The 21,121-nt window shown below is 48.0% G+C and overlaps 2 protein-coding genes across 9 annotated transcripts in view; one reads left to right on the forward strand and one right to left on the reverse strand.

Moving 5' to 3' along the window:
* The window catches only part of LOC118656487 (protein BUD31 homolog), a 54,812-nt gene that overhangs the window by 14,384 nt on the left and 19,307 nt on the right, over positions 1-21,121 (forward strand). For 6 of the 8 annotated variants that reach the window (XM_036309927.1, XM_036309925.1, XM_036309923.1 and 3 more), the window contains exon 9: positions 20,317-20,438. In XM_036309927.1, the coding sequence (XP_036165820.1) occupies positions 20,317-20,438 (122 nt within the window). Of the gene's footprint in view, positions 1-18,164; positions 18,322-20,316; positions 20,439-20,799; positions 21,032-21,121 lie in introns of those variants that run through there. The other 2 variants (XM_036309926.1, XM_036309929.1) reach the window with 2 other exon arrangements.
* Positions 499-17,901, reverse strand: PDAP1 (PDGFA associated protein 1). The gene is made up of 6 exons (XM_036309966.1): positions 17,789-17,901; positions 7,523-7,614; positions 6,247-6,357; positions 4,187-4,308; positions 1,696-1,847; positions 499-581 (listed from the first exon to the last, which is right to left on the reverse strand). The coding sequence occupies exons 1-6, from the start codon at positions 17,799-17,801 to the stop codon at positions 523-525; spliced, it is 549 nt and encodes a 182-aa protein (XP_036165859.1). The 5' UTR covers positions 17,802-17,901; the 3' UTR covers positions 499-522.

Below are 21,121 nucleotides of genomic sequence, written 5' to 3' on the forward strand. Positions count from 1 at the left end.
GAAAGGTGGGAATGGGGCAGAGAAGGGCACAGGGAAGGCCATGGGAAGAGCCATGACCCTCAGAGACCCAGGGGTACAGGCTCCCAGATGACAGCCCCTGAGTGAGCACCCAGGCAACACAGATGGGCTGGTTGTTGCAAACTCACCAGCAGCAGCCCCCAGCACAACCACCCTCTACTGTGCAATCTACTGGACAAATGGACGCTCTTCTTACCCCACCTCCCAGGCACCCCCAACAAAAGTTCTGAATTCTAAAAACAGCAAAAACATTCGAATGGTTACATATGAAATGCTGTCCTGCATCTTTCTGTCTCAAAGATAGCAGCTGCCCCCTCCCCCCAGCCCCCCACCCACCATCCCCCAAACAATTTCCGTGCCAAGATGAAGAGGAGGCCCCAGGCTGTGGGGAACTCCTTGTCTTGAGGGGCTGCTGCAGTGGTGACAGGGCACAGGGTGGGCGAGACACAGCAGCAGTCCTGGCCGCATGGCCCAGTTCCCTGGTATCTCCTCCCTCAGGCCTTGTTACTTATTCAGGGAGAGCGACTGCATTCGTTTTCCTGACAAAGTTGCGTCATCTTTTGCTAAGAGTAGAAAGGGAAGGAAAGGGTAGTTAAAACAACCCCTCCACATATCCAACCCCACTCCCAGAATCAAGTCAGAACTCTAAGGCCTCAGAAAACATTTGTGCAACTGGCTCACCAGGCAGAGAGGCCTGCCTGATGCCCTCCAGCAGGAAAAGGATTTCTACTGAAGCCACTGAACGCTGGTGTGCAGACATTCTCACTGAGTTTGGGGCCCACTCCATAAACACACACCAACACTCAATCTAGGACTCACAGAAACTCTTTTTATACCGCCCCTGGCAGAACCCAGTAATTCCAATCTCTCCCAGTAGATGCTGAATTCTCTAAAATCAGCAACAATGTTCAGAGTTACACAGGAAGTCCTTTCCTGCTTGGGATTTGTGAAGCAAGAGCCGCTAGCAGGGAACCGGGATAACCAGCTTATCTCCAGTGTGGTAACAATGCCCCTGGATAATTGGTTTCCCATTTCTAGGCCTCAGTTTCCTTGCTATTTGGTGAAGAGGCAGGATAGCAGGATCCCTAAGGGCTCTCATGGTCCCACATGTAGAATGCAAGAGATGAAGACATAAAAACATGAGTCAAAACGCTCCTATAAACCAGACCAACTCCCACAGAGAACCTGGCCAACAGGAACCCTCTACCACCTTTGGCCCACTGGAGGGAGGACATGGAGAAAGGATACTTGGGCCAGAATTCATCTGAGTCTGCTAGGAAACCCAGCCCACCCTGCCCCACCTCCCCAAGCCCCTCACACAGACAGCGGTTATCCCAGGCAGCTCTCCCAGCCACACAAGGCACCAGACCTTGGTGGGACCTTCCAAACTTGAAGATCTGCACTTAATATATCCAAGGCCTCTCTCAGATGCCATAGACAGTGAGTGCTCTGCTGAAGTTCAAACCCATATTTAACCCTATGCTGCTGTGGGACCCTCCCAGCACCCTGGTGGGAGGGGTTAGGAACTCCCACTTCCACCTAACAGTGAGGAAGGTGCATACACACAGGGTGGGCCTCTACCAAACAATCTGAGCCCATCCCATTCCACAAGGACAATGAAGTGCAGCGTTTATGCCCAGAACCAGTCAGGCAGTGCTCCAGTGACTTGGGACTTACCTTTCTTTTCTTCTTCTTTTTTCTTGGCAGCTTCTTCCCGCTGTTTTCGGATAATTGCCAGCCGGGCAAGGTCTGCTTTGGCTTGCTCTGTTTTCCCAGCTAAATGCATTTTCATGTAACGTTCTTTTGCTTTCTGCTTCTCAATTTCTTCTCTGTTTGGATAAAATAGTGTCACAGGGGACATCTTCCCCATCTTTATCAGCTAAGGTGGATGTGGGAGCCAGAAAAATGGCCAAGTACTCAGGCCTAGGCCCAAGTGGTAGAGGATCCCCTGGCTAAGGGAGGGGCCCTGGCTCCATGTGCCCCTCCCTGATGGATACTCACCAAACAAAACACGCAGAGGGACCAGTCTGGACCTCTACATGGCAGGCTCAAGGGGCTGGGGGAAAGCTCAAGTTATGTACTCAGCCTCCTCAGATAGAAAACACAGGATAAGGGGTAGGCTCAGGGCCTGTGTCCTTGGGAAAGCCTTAGCACAATATGGACCATGTCTGGCTGGGGTAGTGAGGGGTGGGCAGGGTGTGGCTGACTAGGATCTGGTGTCCACAGTGAGAAAGGAGAACCAAAACCAAGTGAACTGTGTCCACAGAAGATGACCAGGAGAAGGAAGGCAATAGAAATCACATTCTATAAGGGGTGGAGAAAGGAGTGAACCAAGTGGCCATGGATGGGACTAGGCACACCCAATCCAGGTAGACACGACACGGCACATTCTCAATCAGTGCAGCTCAGATGTGCATGAGGTTGCCCCCAAGGGGGTGAACCCCCATAGATAGGGGTGTGAATAAGAGCTGGACTCCCATGGGACAAAGGTGACAGCCACCAACACCATAAGTAGAGAGAAGAGAGGGTCATTAATTTCCCTTTGAGGATCTTCTTCCCAAGCCTGAAATTCTGAACTGGAATGGGCCCCCGCCAGAGTATGAGATTAGAGTGTCTCATTTACACCAGGTTCTTGCTAGAGCCGATTTTGGAGGTGGCAGAGAAGTCCTGCCTGGCAGGAGGTTGGGGAAGGGAGAGACTTAGCATCCCACAGGCCTCACAGCACACAGGGCTGGGGAGTATTGAAAAACAAGGTCTGGGGCACGGCCAGAGGGGAGGGGAAAAAACCCCTGCAATCAAAGTTGGATGTGCAGATGTCTCACCCAGAAGACTGGACAAAGCACTTCCTAAAAAGATGAGACAGGAATACCTGTCAGCCTGTACTAGGAGGGAGGGGCGCACGGAGGCATCTGGAATGATAAGGTTGCCTGAAGGCTCTGCAGGGCCCCCTCAGTGAAGGCTAAGTGCCAGGCAGGGTGCAGGTCTTTATGGCTTTCACTCTGCAATCAAAAAGGCAGGAGCAGCAACAGGGTCCCTTTTCACTGGTGAGAAGGAATCTATTGGAGGAGTAGAGTCCATCAAAGCCTCTAATCACACCCCAAGCTTTTGGACCTTCCTCATGGGTTTTCATAGACCTTGTGGGATTTTCACAGACCACATCATGGAGCCAGCACAGGGAGAGGAATTTAAATCCCAGCAGCCTTGTCAGAAGAAAAAACAGGGCAGCTTTCCCTAACGACCTTCAACCTCTTATAAGGCCTTTGATGTCACCTGGCAGCCATCAAAAGTCAGGTTACTGCTTATGGAAAACGGGCCGTGTGCAGGGCACCTTGGTACTTGACGATGATCCTCACACAATCTATAAGGAAACTATCTGCTGCTCCATTTTCACCTAAGACTTGGAGAGGGCTGGGCAGCCAGTGGATCTCCCTGCACTGTGCTGTCTTCTGGACTCCACAGGCCCCAAATCCCCTCCTCATCTCATGGCCATGACATTACAGGTGGATACAGGCCAGGAATGATGAGATCAGACTGGATAAGGGAAGTGTCCCTGGAGTGGGGTGCAATGGAAGCAGGAACTATGGCAAAACCCTCTGTAACCCTGGGGATTACTTCAATTGCAAAACTCAGGTCTGAATCTGCTCTCCTGTTTCTATTAATGAATTTTAAAATTCTTTTTTGTTTTGTGGAGAAGCTTCTAGAGCAGCGGTCATCAACCTTTCGGACCTTATGGACCACCAGTGGTCCGCAGACCACCAGTTGGCGATCGCTGCTCTAAAGAGCCTTTAGGGCAGCAGTTCTCAACCTGTGGGTCGCGACCCCTTTGGCAGTCGAACGACCCTTTCACAGGGGTCGCCTAAGACCATCCTGCATATCAGATATTTACATTACGATTCATAACAGTAGCAAAATTACAGTTATGAAGTAGCAACGAAAATAATTTTATGGTTGGGGGGGTCACAACATGAGGAACTGTTTTAAAGGGCCAGAAGGTTGAGAACCACTGCTTTAGGGAATGAGATGAAACAGAGATCAACACCATAGCTGAAGCCACTGGAGACCTCAGAGCCCAGGAAGTGGGGGCCTCAATGGAGATGGGTGCCTCTGCCCCCACAGGTTAGCCCCTGGTCTGTGTGCTCAGGTCACCAGGCCCAGCAGCAGAAGTTACCGTTCTCTCCTTGAAAGCTCCTTGGGCCCATCCAAGTCCAGTTGTGTGACTTTTTTGGTTGTCTGTGCCACTCGGTTGGGGTTCTCGATGTCGATAAGGCCTTCCACACCTTTGCGCTTTTGCTAAGATAGGACAAGAAGTGGCTGTTAGAGAAGTCCTGCAGAGCCCCTGAAGGCTACTTCCAACATCTCCCAACAGCCCGTCTGGATGGAGACAAACTCCTGTTCCACCCCAGCCCACCCCAGATGCTTGGCCCCAAACCTCACAGGATTGTCTTTACCAGCCTGGGAGGTACAAGGAGAGCGAGTGCATATGACTTAGAGCCCAACCTATGCTAAGTCCCAGCAGCCAGGGATTATTATCCCACTTTCAAGGGTGATAAAATGTAGGCACAGGATTAAATAACTTGCCTCAGGCCTACCAATAAGTAAACAATAGCCCAAATCAAAATCTCCCAGCACAGAGCACTCACTACTCCTCCACTTTAAGTTTAGACTCCCTAAGCTGTTTTCCATGGAATCTCACGCCTGACTACAACATGCAACGCTGGATCCCCAGAGTACAGTGGGCCAGTGATTATCTCAGGACCAATTCTAATTCCTAGCCATCTAAGCTGACAGGAGGGAAATGTGACTTTAGCCATCAGATCACAGCCTATGAGTTTTGAATGCTGGCCCAAACACCTGGAGCCTGCACCTCCCACATCCCAGAGAAGTTCAGAAAGAAATGAGAGCACAAGTTCTTGATGTAGTAGATTTGGTCAAAGTATCAGACCCTGTCAACCCCATCTTTCTCTTTAATAAAGTGACCAGAAAGATAGCTTCTAAACACCAGTCAATCTGACCACTATACAGAGCTGCAGATACCTATATCCAATCTGGCTACATATATGCACCTCAACTTGGATAATTGATATCACAAACTTAATGTGTCTAAAACAGAACTCAAGATTCACCCCCAGCCACCCTGCTCCTCTCCAGAATCCTAAGCATGGCCTTATTCCTTCTTACCTCAGCCCCCTCACCCAACCCTCAACAAACTCCACTAAGTCTATCTCTAAAATATGGCTTGAATATGCCCACTCTTCTGCACTGCCATTGCCACCACCCTAATATAAACCACAGATTCTTGTCTGGATACCTACCAACATCTCACTGCTTCCCAAACTCAATACACCACAATTCACTCTTTGCAGAGCAGCCAAAACAATCTTTTAAAAGCAAATCTGGTCCTCTCTCTCCAACTTCGAGACCTCCACCAGCTGCCCACTGCCCACCTACAGTGAAACCCAAACCCCTTCAACAGCCATACCAGAGCTGCCCTTGCCAACCTTTCCTCCTTCATCCCTAACCACTCTACTCCTTATCCACCAAGTCACAGTCCCACCAACTTCCTTCTATTTTTTAAACATGATCAGGTCATTCCACCCCAGGAACTTTGCACTTGCTAATCTGGCTACCTCAACTGCTCTGCATGGCCTGCTCCATCTTGTTTGAGATCTGTTTAAAAGTAACTTCCTTACCACACACTACTCCCAAGTATCCTTGATCACAGTCCATTTTATCTGTAATACTTCTCACTACTTGAAATTACACCGTTCATTTACTTCCCTATTGCCCATACAATTATATGCCCCTTAACAACAGGGATACATACTAAAAAATGCATCGGTAGGCGATTTCGTCATTGTTCGAACATTAGAGTATACTTACACAAACCTAGATGGTATAGCCTAAGTAAGTGTACGTGCTATGCATTTACGTGACTGGTAGGTTTGTTTACACAGCCTCACCATAAACATTTTGTGAGTAATGTGTTATACCACAATGTTACGACGGCTATGATGTCACTAGATGACAGGAAATTTTTAAGCTCCATTATAATCTTATGGGACCACCATCATATATGTGGTCCATCTTTGACAAAAACATCGTTATGTAAACCCTTACGAGCAAAGACTCTGTCTGCATCTACCACTGGGACTGGTGATCAACAGGCACTTGATAAATGTTTGTTGAATGAATTGCGTTCAGGTCTCAGGTCCCCACCAAGCTCAGTACCTGGTAATCATCTTCTTCATCCTCACTCTCATCTGAGTCTAGTGATTTCTTCTCCTTTTTGGGGTCACCTGCAGCCCCATCTCCATCTTCTTCTCCTTGTTCCTCTTCTTCCTATTTCAGAAATGGACAACCTACAGAATTAAAAATGCAAAACAAAACCCCAAGACTATGACACCCCCTTCCCCCCTCCCCCCCCAACTACATCTAGACTGTGGACCTTGAGAAGGCCAAGATCAAGGATGACAAGGCTCCTATTCCAAGATCCTGGTACCTCTGGGTCAGAAGCAGCCTATCCACTAGACTCTGCAGCCTGGAAGTCATTCCCACAGTCCAGCAAGCCCCTCACAGCCATAAAGGCCCTGTTCCCCTTCTCCCAGGCTAGGTACCTCATCTCCCAAAGTCAGAAGGACTCAGCTGTGGTGCTAGTACTGTTCAGCTCCTCTTCTGCTTCCCCAGCTGCCATGTGCAGCTGTCAAATCATACTTACTTTTTTCGGGCAAGTCCTCCCCTGCTACACCAGCTTCCCAAGACAACGCCCTGGCACACCACTTTCCTCCACTTTTCTTGCCTCCCCACCAAAAAGATCCCTTACAAAACCTGTACATATTCTCCAAGGTCCTGCTCAGCTGCCAGCCCCTTCATAAGGCAGGCCCTCCTTCCCTGTACCCAGGCCCCTCTACCCTAACCTGACTGTGCTTCCTTCAGATGAGGATCTAATGGTGTGGTAGAGGACACGAACAACAACGACAGAAACATATTTTGTTTCCTCTAAGTTGCCTGGAAAAGGCAAAGTAGAGATAACTACTAAGCTTGCACTGGAGAGGGAAGGGTGTGTAGCACCAGTGAGAGTCACAGAAGAGGTGACATTGAGCAAGGTCTCGGGAACAAATGTTACTTTGCCTGGTAGGGGTGTGGGAAGGCAGGGCATCATATGCTGGGTTTGGCAAGCAGTCCTGCATGGCTGGAACAGACAAGGGGTGGTGCTAGGAGCTCAACCTAGAGCCTGGCAAAGGGAGAACCCCTGGAAGGTGGGAACATAGGAACAAGAACAGAGACTCCCTAAGGCAACCGTTGCTGACTGAACAAAGTTCTAACTGATCCAATCAGAGGATGGCCAGCATTGGTTGTTCTGAGACTCATGCCTGCTCCTTGCTGCTCCCCCAGATTCCAGGTGTAGGCTTCTTCCTGAGAATGGGTGGTCCTTGCCAGGACTATCTGGGTGCCAGAGGCAGAGCACCACCCTGGGACACAATGTCATGGACAGGCATGTACTCACCCTGGCCTTCTGCTTTTCAGCTTGGAGCTGTGCGTCAATCTCCTCGGGGCTCGTGTATTGCCGTGCCCGGCCTTTGTGGCCTCCCTTTCTCCCTGCAAGAGGATTGGCAATTTAGGAAAAAGGAAGGGAAGCAGCTTCCTTGATTGCCGAGCCCCAGAGAGCTATGTCCTGCTTGAGGCACTCTCATCAGAGATTGCAGACCTCACCTGTCCCTCACCAAACACAACCCAAACCTATACTTCCCCCATCCTCATATATTCAAAGGAAAAAGAGGCAACATGTGACCACCTGATGCGGCACTAACTACGTGCTGGATGCAGGTTCCCACAACAAGACCTGAGGGGAGGATATGGGGGAGAGCATACTGCATGTAGTGACTGGATAAATTACCTGGTCCCTTAGAATCCAAACATAGCAGATAGATGCAACTATGAGAACATGTAACACATCCTTGCTGTCACTACAGTCCTTTTTACTTGCAATGTTCTGTGACCTCCATGAACTCATTTGATCCTCAGAACAAACTTATGGTGCAGGAGCCACAACTGGTCCTGTTTTATAGACAAGGAGACTTAAGATCAAAACAGAATGGTGAAGAGCACATATGCTGCAATCCAACCCTGGGGTTCAAATCTCAGCTCTACCACTTACTACCTTTATAATTTGGGGCGAGTATTTAACTTCTAAGAATCTCAGCATCTTCATCTGTGTCCCTACCTCATAGGGTTGTCATGAAGATGGATTTAACATATGTAAAGCTGTTGGGACAGTGCCTGGCATGGGATAAGCACTATAAAAATGTTTCTTGTGATTCTCATCTTTTTCTCTAACATATAGTATTGGGGGGAGGGACAAAGCCACATACGTGATTTACTACAGATGCTAGGGAATGTAAGATACTTCATCTAAGTGGTATTATAGAAAGAGAAAACCTAAAACCTATTGGAGAAAACTTTCTTGTACTTGTAGTAAGAAACATAGTTAAAGTTGAAAATAAACCTGACTACCATCTAAGAGTTAAAATATGACTAGTGGGAGAACCAAGATGGCAGTGTAGGTAAACCCTGGTACTCACCGTGTCCACAACTACATCAAAATTACAACTAAAATACAGAACAACCATCATTCAGAACCACCTGAAATCCAGCTGCATGTGTCCCACAACTACATCAAAATTACAACTAAAATACAGAACAACCATCATTCAGAACCACCTGAAATCCAGCTGCATGTGTCCCACAACTACATCAAAATTACAACTAAAATACAGAACAACCATCATTCAGAACCACCTGAAATCCTGCTGCATGGAAGTCCTACAACTAGAAAAGTAAAGAAGAAAGCGCACTGAGACTGGTAGAAGGAGTCAAGGCATGGAACAGGCTGGTCTGACACCCACATGTGATATTTCTTTAATTGGGAGGGATATCTCCAGGGCCTCCCGCAAGAAGCAAGGGATCCCAGCCCCACACCAGACCCCTAGCCCAGGGTTCCAGAGCTGGGAAAATAAGTCCCCATAACTTCAGGCTGTAAAAACTAGTGGAGGATTATCCCTGAGTGACATGGAGGCTGCTGGAGTCGAGTCCCAGGTGTTCCTCTTAAAGGGCCTGCACATAAACTTACGGTGTCCCAATTCCTCTGAGCTCCAGCACTGGGCAGCAGCTTTGGGGGAATCCAGGGACATACAGGGAAACTGGCCTGGCATCAGGGCAGAAACTCGGGGGCAGCTTTCTCCCAGACAGGGGTGCTTGCCGGGGTCATTGTTCCTGTGCTGGAACCTCCCCCATCGCAGAGCTGACTGGCAGCCATATCTGAGTCTCCATCAGCCTGAAACACACTGTTTGCTCCACCCTGATGATTCCCTGAGACCCTGCCCCATCCAATTTGCAGCCCCCTCCCAAGCTGTTTGCAGTTGCTTTACCATATGAATTGCCTGTCTGGGCTCAGGCTTCAGATTTTGCTAAATTCTCTTAAACAAGCAGCAGCTGGGGGCAGCTTACCCCAAACCTATCAATAAAAGGCCCAAGACCCAGCACTAGCACCAGCCTGCCTTGCCTCACAGCTGGACCTCGCTTGAGCACTTCCTAGCCCAGCCATGGGCAAACTACGGCCCGCAGGCCGGATCCGGCCCGTTTGAAATGAATAAAACTAAAAAAAAAAAAAGACCGTACCCTTTTATGTAATGATGTTTACTTTGAATTTATATTAGTTCACACAAACACTCCATCCATGCTTTTGTTCCTGCCCTCCGGTCCAGTTTAAGAACCCATTGTGGCCCTCGAGTCAAAAAGTTTGCCCACCCCTGTCCTAGAACAATACAAATAGCAGCCATTTGCAGATCTCACTGTAGCTCCTGTCGGGTGGCCCCAGCCAGTGGCTGACTTTGCACCTCCTGGGAAGCCCCAGAGCCAGTGACCCAGTGGACAGCTTCAGACCATACCAGGTTACAACTCTATGCATCCAACAGTGACACACTCAAGGGGCAGACAAAGTGAGCATCAACACCCCACTGAAGGAAGTCCTGCTCCACAGAGGTGTCTCCTGCATAGCAGCTCTTCCACTGCAGACGCAGCTGGTCCTCACAGCTAATTGGCCTGGAGGCCAATTCCTCCCAGGCTCAACTACAACAAGACTGTGCACACAGACCACACAGGGCCACACCTAGAGTGCTCAGCTCAGATGACCGGGGAGGCTGAGACACTGGGCCCTACAGGACACCTATTACACAAGGCCACTCTACAAATTCCAGGAAACAACAGCTCCACCTAATACACTGAAACAAAGACAGGGAAGAAGCCAAAATGGGGAGACAAAGAAACATGTTATAAATGAAAGAAATGGAAGCAAGCAAAAACTCCTGGATACAAAGTTCAAAGCAATGGTTATAAGATTACTCAAGGATCTTAATGAGAGCTTTAAGAGACTTAATGAGAGCTTCAAGGAACTTACTGAGACTTTGAAGGATCTCAGGGAGAATGTCAAAGACATAAAAAAAGACCAGCCAGAAATTAAGCATACACTAACTGAAATAAAGAATAATTTACAGGGATTCAACAGGAAAGTAGAGGATTCTGAGAATTCAATCAAGGATTTGGAATAGGAGGAAGCAAAACACACCCAATCAGAAGAGCAAAAAGAAAAAAAAAATATCCAAAAATATGAAGCTAGTGTAAGAAGCCTCTGGGACAACTTCAAGCATACCAATATTCACATTATGGGGGTTCCAGAAAAAGAGAAAGCCCAAGACATTGAAAACCTATTTGAAGAAATAATGACAGAAAACTTCCCTTGCCTGGTGAAAGAAATAGTATACCCCATAAAGATAATATTAAGAAAGGGTATGCTATGAAATTAGTAACATGATTTAATAATACAGTAATTCATAGTATTATGTATCATCCTAACTTTAGCATTACAGCTGCTAATACTACAGAACATGAAATAGGGGCTTCAACATGTGCTTCAGGCAGTCAGAGATGGAGATCATATAAAGGTATCTTTACTATAAAAGCTATCATGTACGCTAGTCACAATAATGTATTACCTCAAGAAGATACTAATGGGCCCTAACCGGTTTGGCTCAGTGGATAGAGCGTTGGCCTGCATACTGAAGGGTCCCAGGTTTGATTCGGTCAAGGGCGTGTACCTTGGTTTCGGGCACATCCCCAGAAGGGGTGTGCACGAGGCAGCTGATTGATGTTTCTCTCTCATCGATGTTTCTAACTCTCTATCCCTCTCCCTTCCTCTCTGTAAAAAAAAAAAAAAAATCAATAAAGTATATATTTAAAAAAGAAGATACTAATGGTTTAACTCAATATTGGGTCAACAGAAATTTTAGTGAGCCTACATTATTTTGAATGTAAGTTAATGTAATTAGTAAAGGTAGTGACCCTACTGGAGTGTAAAATAAGAAATAAATTCATGCATTAATTCACTCAGTCTGCCGCTCTCAGACTGGGTAATAACAATAAGAATGGGGAGCCGTAACCAGTTTGGCTCAGTGGATAGAGCGTCGGCCTGCGGACTGAAAGGTCCCAGGTTCGATTCCAGTCAGGGGCATGTACCTTGGTTGCGGGCATATCCCCAGTGTGGGCTGTGCAGGAGGCAGCTGGTCGATGTGTCTCTCTCATCGATGTTTCTGACTTTCTATCCCTCTCCCTTCCTCTCTGTGAAAAATCAATAAAATATATTAAAAAAGAAAAAAAAAAAGAAAAAAAAAGAATGGGGAATAGTGTGGCTTCAAATAAGATGTAAAGTAAAATTCTGTAGCTGAAAATGTTATGATCAAGAACATTTGGAGAATATAATAGTATAATAATTTTTTCCCCTGTTTAAGTTGCTTTGGCCAGGTGAAATTGACTAGCAACAATCAAAAGTGGTAATAGTCAGGTGGATAGTATAAGTAGTAGGGTAGATAGAGAATTGGAAAAGAATACTATTGATAGGTTTAGGCTGTTATCATTAGGCTGGTTTATTAGGAGTAGACATGTTAGGCTAATTATTAGCCTACCAGAGGCCCGGTGCACGAATTTGTACATGGGTGGGGTCCCTCACCCAGTCTGGATCGGGGCCAGCTGGCGTGGGGGAGGGACCGCGGGAGGTTGGCTGTGGGAGCACACTGGCCACCAGGGGGAAGCTCCTGCGTTGAGCGTCTGCCCCCTGGCGGTCAGTGCACATCATAGCGACCAGTCAGCCAGTCTTAACAGTCGCTTAGGCTTTATATATATAGACTAGAGGCCCAGTGCACAAAAATTTGTGCACTCGGGGGGGAGGGTGGGGTCCCTCAGCCGGGCCTGTGCCCTCTCGCAGTCTGGGACCCCTCGGGAGATTACGACCTGCTGGCTTAGGCCTGCTCCCGGGTGGCAGAGGGCAGGCCCAATCCCTAGGTGCAGCCCCTGGTCAGGCTCAGAGCCGGGCCGATTGGGGAGTTGGGGCGCCACCCCCTGTCATGCACAGAGCAGGGCGGATTGGGAGGTTGCGATGCCACCCTCAGTCACGCTCAGGGTAGGGCCGATTGGGGGTTGGGGCACCGCCCCCTGTCACACTCAAGGCATGGCCGATGGGGAGGTTATGGCTCTACCCCATCACACACAGAGCAGGGCCCGTGGAGGGGGGGTTGGGGCGCCGCCCTCTATCACCCACAGAGCAGGGCCGATCAGGGGGTTGGGGCGCCGCCACTGTCACACTCAGGGAAGGGCTGATGGGGAGGTTATGGCTCTACCCCGTCACACACAGAGCAGGGCCCGTGGGGGGGGGGGGGGTTGGGGCGCCGCACCCTGTCACACACAGAGCAGGGCCGATCAGGGGGTTGGGGCGCCACACCCTGTCACACACAGAGCCACAGGGCGATCAGGGGGTTGGGGAGCTCCCCCCTATCAGGCACAGAGCAGGGCTGATCAGGGGGTTGGGGCGCCTTCCCCTGTCACGAACAGAGCAGGGCGGATAGGGAGGTTGTGGCCCCGCTCCCTGTCACACACAGAGCCGCAGGGCGATCAGGGGGTTTGGGTACTGCCCCATCATGCTGATCCCAGTGCCAGGAGGCCTCGCGGCTCCGCTGATCCGGGTGCTGGGAGGCATATTACCCTTTTACTATATAGGATAGAGGCCTGGTGCACGGGTTGGGGGCCGGGTGGTTTGCCCTGAAGGGTGCCCTGGATCAGGGTGGGGGTCCCCACTGGGGTGCCTGGCCAGCCTGGGTGAGGGGATGATGGCTGTTTGCAGCTGGTCACACACCCTTCAGGGTGGGGGTCCCCACTGGGATGCCTGGCCAGTCTGGGTGAGGGGCTGAGGGCTGTTTTCAGGCTGGCATGTGACTGAAGCTCCCAACTGCTCCTTTTTTTCTTTCTTTTTTTTTTTATTCTGGGCCAGCTTTAGCTCTGGCTCCAGCTCTGAGGCCTCTGCTGCTGAAAGCAGGTATCTGGTTTGTTTGGGTTCTATAATTGAAACACTGTATCAACTCCAGCTCTGAGATCCCGGCGGGCTGAAAGCAGGTTTCTGGGGTTTTGTTTAGCTTCTATATTTGTAACAATATTTCAAACTGCAAGCTCAGAGGCCAGCAGCGGCAGGCGGGGAACGTGGGAGTCCTCCGTCACTGAAGCAAGCAAGCCTCATGTTAGCTTCAAGCTGCCTGGCTGCCGGCTGCCATCTTGGCTGGCAGTTAATTTGCATATCACCCTGACTAGCCAATGGGAAGGTTAGCGGACGTATGCTAATTACCATGTTTTCTCTTTTATTAGGTAGGATATACTATAGAATTTTTGAAAATCACGTGTACACTTATAAGTCCAGGAAGCACAGAGTCCCAAACAAGAGGAACCCAAAAAGGACCACACAAAGACACATCATAATTAAAATGCCAAGCCCTAGCCTGGGTTAATTGGTTTCAGAGAGGAGGAGGCAGCCTGCGGCCAAGAGCATGGAGGAGACAAAACCGCGTCCGGAACCCAGCAGGGTTGGGCCCAGGCTCTGAGGTGCCCCAGCTGTGGGGAGGGCTATGCGGACCTGCGCCGTCCCACCACCACCACTTTGCAACAGGTCCGCCGCCTCTGGGTCAGCCTTGCTCCATGCTCCCCTCCCCTGCCCCCATAAAAAAGAAGAAAAAAAATGCCAAGCCCTAGCCAGTTTGACTCAGTGAATAGAGCATCAGCCTGTGGACCGAAGGGTCCTGGGTTCCATTCAGGTCAAGGGCACATATCTTGGTTGCAGGCTCCTCCCTGGCCTGGGCCCTAGTCAGGGCTTGTGCAGGAGGTAACCAATCGAAGTGTTTCTCTCACATTGATATTCCTCTCTGTCTTTCCCTCTCTCTTCCACTCTCTAAAAATCAATGGAAAAATATCCTTGGGTGAGGATTAACAAAACAAACAAAAAAATTAAATACTCATTCCTTTAAAAAAATAATAATTGAAATGCCAAGAGCTAAAGACAAAGAGAGAATCTTAAAAGCAGGAAGAGAAAAGCAGTTAGTTACCTCCAAGGGAGTACTCATACGACTGTCAGCTGATTTATCAACAGAAACTTTGCAGGCCAAAAGGGAGTGGCAAGAAATATTCAAAGTGATAAATAGCAAGGAACTATAACCAAGAATACTCTACCCAGCAAAGCTATCATTTAGAATTGAAGGTCAGATAAACAGCTTCACAGACAAGAAAAGGCAAAAGGAGATCATCACCAAACCAGTACTACATGAAATATTGAAGGGTATTCATTTTTTGTTTGTTTTTTAATATATATTTATTGATTTCAGAGAGAGGAAGGGAGAGGGAGAGAAAGATAGAAACATCAATGATGAGAGTCACTGATTGGCTGCCTCCTGCATGCCCCACACTGGGGATCGAGCCGGCAACCCGGGCATGTGCCCTGATGGGGAATCAAACTGTGACCTCCTAATTCACAGGCTGAAGCTCAACCATTGAGCCACGCCAGCCGGGCTGAAGGGTATTCTTTAAGAGGAAGAAGATGCCCTAGCTAGTTTGGCTCAGTGGATAGAGCATCAGCCTGCGGACTAAAGGGTCCCAGGTTCAATTCTGGTCAAGGGCACATGCCTGGGTTGTGGGCTCGATCTTCACTAGGGGGTGCGCAAGAGGCAGCCAATCAATGATTATCCTTCATCACTGATATTTCTTTTTTTTTTTTAAATATATACTTTATTGATTTTTTACAGAGAGGAAGGGAGAGAGATAGAGAGTTAGAAACATCAATGAGAGAGAAATATCGATCAGCTGCCTCCTGCACATCTCCTACTGGGGATGTGCCCGCAACCCAGGTACATGCCCTTGACCGGAATGGAACCTGGGACCTTTCAGTCTGCAGGCCGACGCTCTATCCACTGAGCCAAACCAGTTTCGGCCATCACTGATATTTCTATCTCTCCGTCTCCCTTCCTCTCTGAAATCAATAAAAATATATGAGGAAGAAGAAAAAACTATTTAAAAATATGAAAAATAAAATGGCAATACACATATATCTATTCAACAATTGAATCTAAAAATAAAATATATGAACAAGAGATCTAATGAACAAAATAAACTGATGAATAAAATAGAATCAGAGGCATAGAAACATGGAACAGACTGACGAATCTCAGAAGGAAGGGGGGTGGGAAGAGATTAACCAAATATCTTATATGTGTATGTGCATTACCTATGGACACAGGAAATAGGGTGGTAAAGGCTGGGTGGGACAGGAACTGGGTGGAGGGGAGCCAAGGGGGGGAAAAGCGGGACATCTATAATACTCTCAACAATAAAAATTTGAAATTTAAAAAATATATATGATTAGCAATTAAAGTTCATCTAAGAGTATCAGTTTTATAGACTGACCCCTGCTAAAGCCATCAGCCAGTTTTATAGCCCTTCTACTGGTCCCAGAGGATACTGGGTTAGCTGTGGCTTTGACCCATCCCCACCTTTCCTGAAAGCTGTGGTCCACCTGATTTCCAGTGAGTCTCTCACTAATAGCAGAGAATCTGTGTTAGACAGTCAGAGCTGCTCTGGACTCCAGAGACAGTAACAGAGATACTGGCCTCCCTGATTTCCTAGACAGCAGCTGCATAGCCATAATTGGGCTGCTACAAAGGACACCACCCATCTTTAATGACTACCTGGGTTCCCAGGAGTGTCTCAGTCTATGCTCATGAAAGTCCTATTGTGAAAGACCAAGCTTGCCATTATAAGAAACCAACACCCTTTCTTGCCCTTTGAATATTCTAGGCACTAGTAACAACTCAAAACCGGCTACTATAGGCTTCTATCCTGCGCACTTGGCTATGGGATGCTGACCTTAGTTTGGTCTACAATAACTTTTATCAGCTCTTTATACCTTTAAAAATGCTTCAGTTTTTAAATGGAAACAAATATTGGTTCTTTGTTCATGAGGAATTTGATACTTTAACATTTTCATGTTTTGCTTTGCTTTTGAAGCAAATTAATGTAAAGCAATAAATGTAAATCTTTATACATAAAGTTTTTCACAAGTCAAAAGGCCATGTCATTTAACCAAGAATTCATATTTAGGACTTTCTAATTGTACCCTCCAACCTTGCCTCAAAGTAGCTATTAAGTAGAACTCCTAGAGCCAGAATTGTGGAGTCAGAAGGGCTCACTTAGCATCCTCCTTGTGCATAACAGGAAACTAAGGAGCAGAGAGGAGATGAGGCTCTCCCTACCGCAGACTAAGCCAGCAGATACCTAGGCTTAAATGGATCAAACTCTGTAAAGTCCAATTATCTCTGGAAGTAGAGTCAGGAAGTCATTTAGGTTTGAAAAAGTTCCAAGTAGATTTTCCTGTGGGCTGATACATCTTAACATGACACATGAGCTGCCAACATTAACTGAATATCTGTTCTGTGCCAGGAGCTAGCCAGGCACTTCAAGTACTCTTATCATTTTATTACCCCTAATCCCAACTCTCCAACTTAAGGCTTATCAGCCAGGTGTTCCAGATGAGGAGAACAGTCTGGAAGATGATAAATATCCGGTCCAGAGCCACCGGATGGGCTTCAAATCGAGAACTATTGACTCTTGGGGGAAAAAGGATGGAGGAGGATGAACAATGTACTGGGAAGCCACGGATTCTTTACCTTCTTGGCCAAGGAACCGACAAAGTTTACAAATAACAAGAGTTAAAGCTCACTAGGCACCTATGCGCACTCCACGGGATTACCTAGTTTAAGCCTCGCATCAATACTATGAGGTAGGCACAATTATAACCCTTACTTGCAAATGAGGAAACCACGACACAGGGAGGTTAAGCGACTGGCTCAAAGATACACATCAAGCCGCTGCTGAAGAGGGCAGTCAAAGCGGAGTCGGCCAGGCTCAGGAGCATCACCTTATGTCTCACTGGGCAGGCCTCTCTCGCCCAGAGCCCGGGAGGGCCCACGTTTTACACACGAGGCAAGCGGGCGCTGCACAGGCGCTGGACACGGTGACTCAGTGTCTGGCGAGCCTAGAATAGAGAAAGCTCCAGACCCCCCCCCCTCCCCCGCCCCCCGTCCCCGGGGAGAAGCGCGCCCTAGGTCTGGCCTTCTGCGTCGGTGAGGACCCAGAGCCTCCGAGTCTCCGCAGACCCCCGAGGAGTGGTATGAGGCCACTATGGTCCTCAGTCTCCCCATCCGGACAATTCGGCGTCGAGGCCTAGGCCTGGCCCTCAGTCGGCACGGACATCCTCCCTCTGCGCCGCTCTCTGAGACGCCCGGGGGCTGGGACAGCGGGAGCCAGACTGGGATCGCCCCTCGAGGCCCACGGGGCTCACGCGCCCGCTCCTCACCTCCTTTAGGCATCGCGGCTCTGGCAGCTGCGGCGGCGGCGGCGCCTCACACTGACACCGGAACCGGAAATGCCTTGGGCTCGACTCCTTCCGCCCAGCACTGTCCCCTCCGCGCGCTGCCGCCGCCGCCGTCTCCAAGAGAACTGGGCATCTCAGGGACTCAGCTGCGGGGAGCTGGACTGTCCCGCGCGCCGCCTGAGTTCAGGCTCGTCCGCGTGCTGCCGGGCAACAGCGCCCCCACTCTCCCCGCCCGGAGAGACGCGTGAGTCGGCTGGCCAACCCTTGGAAAGTGAGAGCAAAAAAGCAGCGGCCGGTCGGTTTTCTTTACAGGCAGGGCTTTGGGCACCTAAGATGACGCAATATTTGCGCGAGGTGGGGCGGGGCTCCGCGAGGACCTCATCCTGAAGCGATAATCTGGGAAGCGGAAGCGGACGGGACAGAAGCGACACTACTACGCCGCAGGCTGCTGTTACATCCCTCTGTCTTTTGCATCCCTTTGGGAGCCTGAGCTCGGCTTCCTGACAGCACTAGAGGTGGGTGTTTTTCTCTGTTTCTCGAGCATCTTGGTAAAGATGGGCCAGGGACTGGAGGTCTGCGCTGGCCTAGAGGGCGTTCCGAGCGGCTGGACTGGGACGGGTTTGGGCCCCTGGAGATGGGAGTGAGCTACAGAGAGGAGATGGCGCCTCGCTCATTCTGGAGAGGGGATGGGAGATTTGGGGTTTCTCTGTTTCCATCCCTCCCCCCCCCCCACACACACACACACAGTTTTCTCTGCCAAGAACGTGTTTTGGTTTTTGGTTGTTGTTGTTTTTTGTAAAAAAAAAAAAAAAAAAAAAAATCTGCTTGTTCTTGTAAGCCCGGTTCAGATGCTGTCTTCTCTATGAACCTTCCCTCCTTTCTTCCGAAAGTCTTTCCACTCGCCGCCTCTGCCGAGCGCTACTACTTCTCTTAGACCCCCCGACACCTCTTCTTGATTTAGTTACCTTCTACCTGTCACCTCCTCTTGACTCCCAGGCTGGGCCAGGGCCCTCGAATTTCCCTGGGTGACTGCGGAGTGGTTGTTCCCGAGTCTTTGTCCTCCCAGCCGTTGGGCGCTGGGGCAGGAACCAGATTCCACCCTTCTTTAGTTTCAGCGGAGGGGAAACAAGTGCAAAGATCACGGATTTGGGAGTCGGGAGCTTCCAATCAGAGTCATACGCTGCCAGTTCCAAGCTGTGCGACCTTGACTTCAGTAAACCTTCTGGAGTTTAATTCCTGTTTGCTTGTTGGGCTGTCAGGGACCGGACGGAAGGGAGGAGCTGAATGAATTTGGGAGAGGGGAATCTGCTATGCTTATCCATCTAGTACAGTGGTTCCCAACCTTCCTAATGCCGTGACTCTTTAATACAGTTCCTCATGTTGTGGTGACCCCCAACCCTAAAATTATTTTCGTTGCTACTTCATAACTGTAATTTTGCTACTGTTATGAATCGTAATGTAAATATCTGATATGCAGGATGTATTTTCATTGTTACAAATTGAACATAATTAAAGCATAGTGATTAATCACAAAAACAATATGTAATTAAATATGTGTTTTCCAATGGTCTTAGGCGACCCCTGTGAAGGGTCGTTCGACCCCCAAAGGGGTCTCGACCCACAGGTTGAGAACCGCTGATCTAGGATATGCTATGAGGTTTGAAAATATTTCTTTACTGTTTACATTTGGGCTGGACTATTATATGGGCTTTACATGATTTGCCTCTGTGTAGTATGTTTGTTGAGTTTCTAAAGAGATGTTGACAAACCAGCTAACCCACTGCCCTCATTTTACAGATGAGACTGAGTACCAGAGTGGGAATGTGACCTGCTCAAAGTCACAGAGTAATTGATAGACCTAGAAAAGAACCTGAACCTGTAACTGAAGAGAGATCTTTCAGTTACCTCTTTGGAGGTAGCCTTGATGTATTTTGAAAGAGAGGGAGAGAGAGGGAGACACATCGATGTGAGAGACTTAGGTTGGTCGGTTGCCTCCTGTATGGCCTAGGTATGTGCCCTGGCCTGGAATCAAACCTGAGACCTTCTGGTATGCAGGATGTGGCTCCAGCCAGCTGAACCACAGAGGCCAGGTCTCTTTTTCCTTTTTAAGCACTTGTCCTCTCAGCTCCCTCAATCAGTTACCACACTTTCTGTAATTGCCTTTTTACTTCCTATCTCCTTGCTAGAATGTCACCTTCTCAGGGACAGAGATTGTAATGTCTTATTCTTTGTTCTATGTTCCCAATATCCAGTACAGGGCCAGGCTAATAGTTAGTGTCAGTTAATGATAACAGAAAACACACACACACACACACACACACATTAAAAGCCAGGCATGTTACATACAATTATAGTTAAGTCTTCATGATGACCCCATAATATAGGTTCTGTTATCTCCATTTTACAGATTAGGTAACAGAGTTAGTGAAGTGAATGTATACAGTGGAGGCTGGTGAAGACCTTTGGTGATCTGAGGATCAGCAACTAATTCATTTAATTTTCCCTTCTAGGTCTTTGCAGATTATCTTTTGGGGGAAAATGCCTAAAGTCAAAAGAAGCCGGAAAGCTCCCCCAGATGGCTGGGAATTGATTGAACCAACACTGGATGAATTAGATCAAAAGATGAGAGAAGGTGAGTCGAGGAGTTCCTGTCTGGGTGGGCTGCATCCAAGAGACAGGCTTAGACGTCTCTATGGGCCAGGCATAAATGCAAAGAGAGGGCACTACTGTGGTCTTCAGACACTGATATGTTTTGTTTGCTTACTAAGTCATAAGAATGCAATAAGTGTCATAAAGTAAGATAACACTAATGAAAGAGGCCTCAAAAACATTTTTGGGCCAATTTTATTATAAAAGTTTTAGGGAATATAGATCAAATAGTTTATCTATAATTACTTACTATTTTGGTTGGATATATATTGAAAATGATACAAAATATATTTACTTGGAAAGTCCTGTTCTTTTCACTTTTTTTCTGAAACATTTTTATTCAGATTTTTCTTATAGGTTTCTGACACTATTTTCCTCAACTTTGTTTCTGCATCATCAACCAGTTTTCCAGAATGCACCATCTTCACTTCCCTCTAAAATGCTGTATGATTCTGTATTTTGTGAATCAGTGTAGTGTGCTGTTTTGGAAATTTTATCTTAAGTCACAAGCATCTGTTGGCTTTATATGATCACAGCCATGTAATTTACAACTTAATAAATTGCTTTTTAAAGTGATCTTTTTTTTTTAAGCTTTAGGTAACTAATCTAACCTTTGTTATTATGAGGTCATACCTTCAGCAATAATTACTAAATCAGTGTTAAATT

The sequence above is a fragment of the Myotis myotis genome, unplaced genomic scaffold, assembly GCF_014108235.1.
Source record: "Myotis myotis isolate mMyoMyo1 unplaced genomic scaffold, mMyoMyo1.p scaffold_m19_p_5, whole genome shotgun sequence".
Lineage (NCBI taxonomy): Eukaryota > Metazoa > Chordata > Mammalia > Chiroptera > Vespertilionidae > Myotis > Myotis myotis.

Coding starts and splice junctions, on each gene's coding strand:
- PDAP1 (XM_036309966.1), bottom strand. Junction 6,358..7,522: donor CTGAAAAGCAGAAGGCCAGG/GTGAGTACATGC, acceptor TTTCTGAAATAG/GAAGAAGAGGAACAAGGAGA. Junction 1,848..4,186: donor GAGCTTTCAAGGAGAGAACG/GTAACTTCTGCT, acceptor TTATCCAAACAG/AGAAGAAATTGAGAAGCAGA.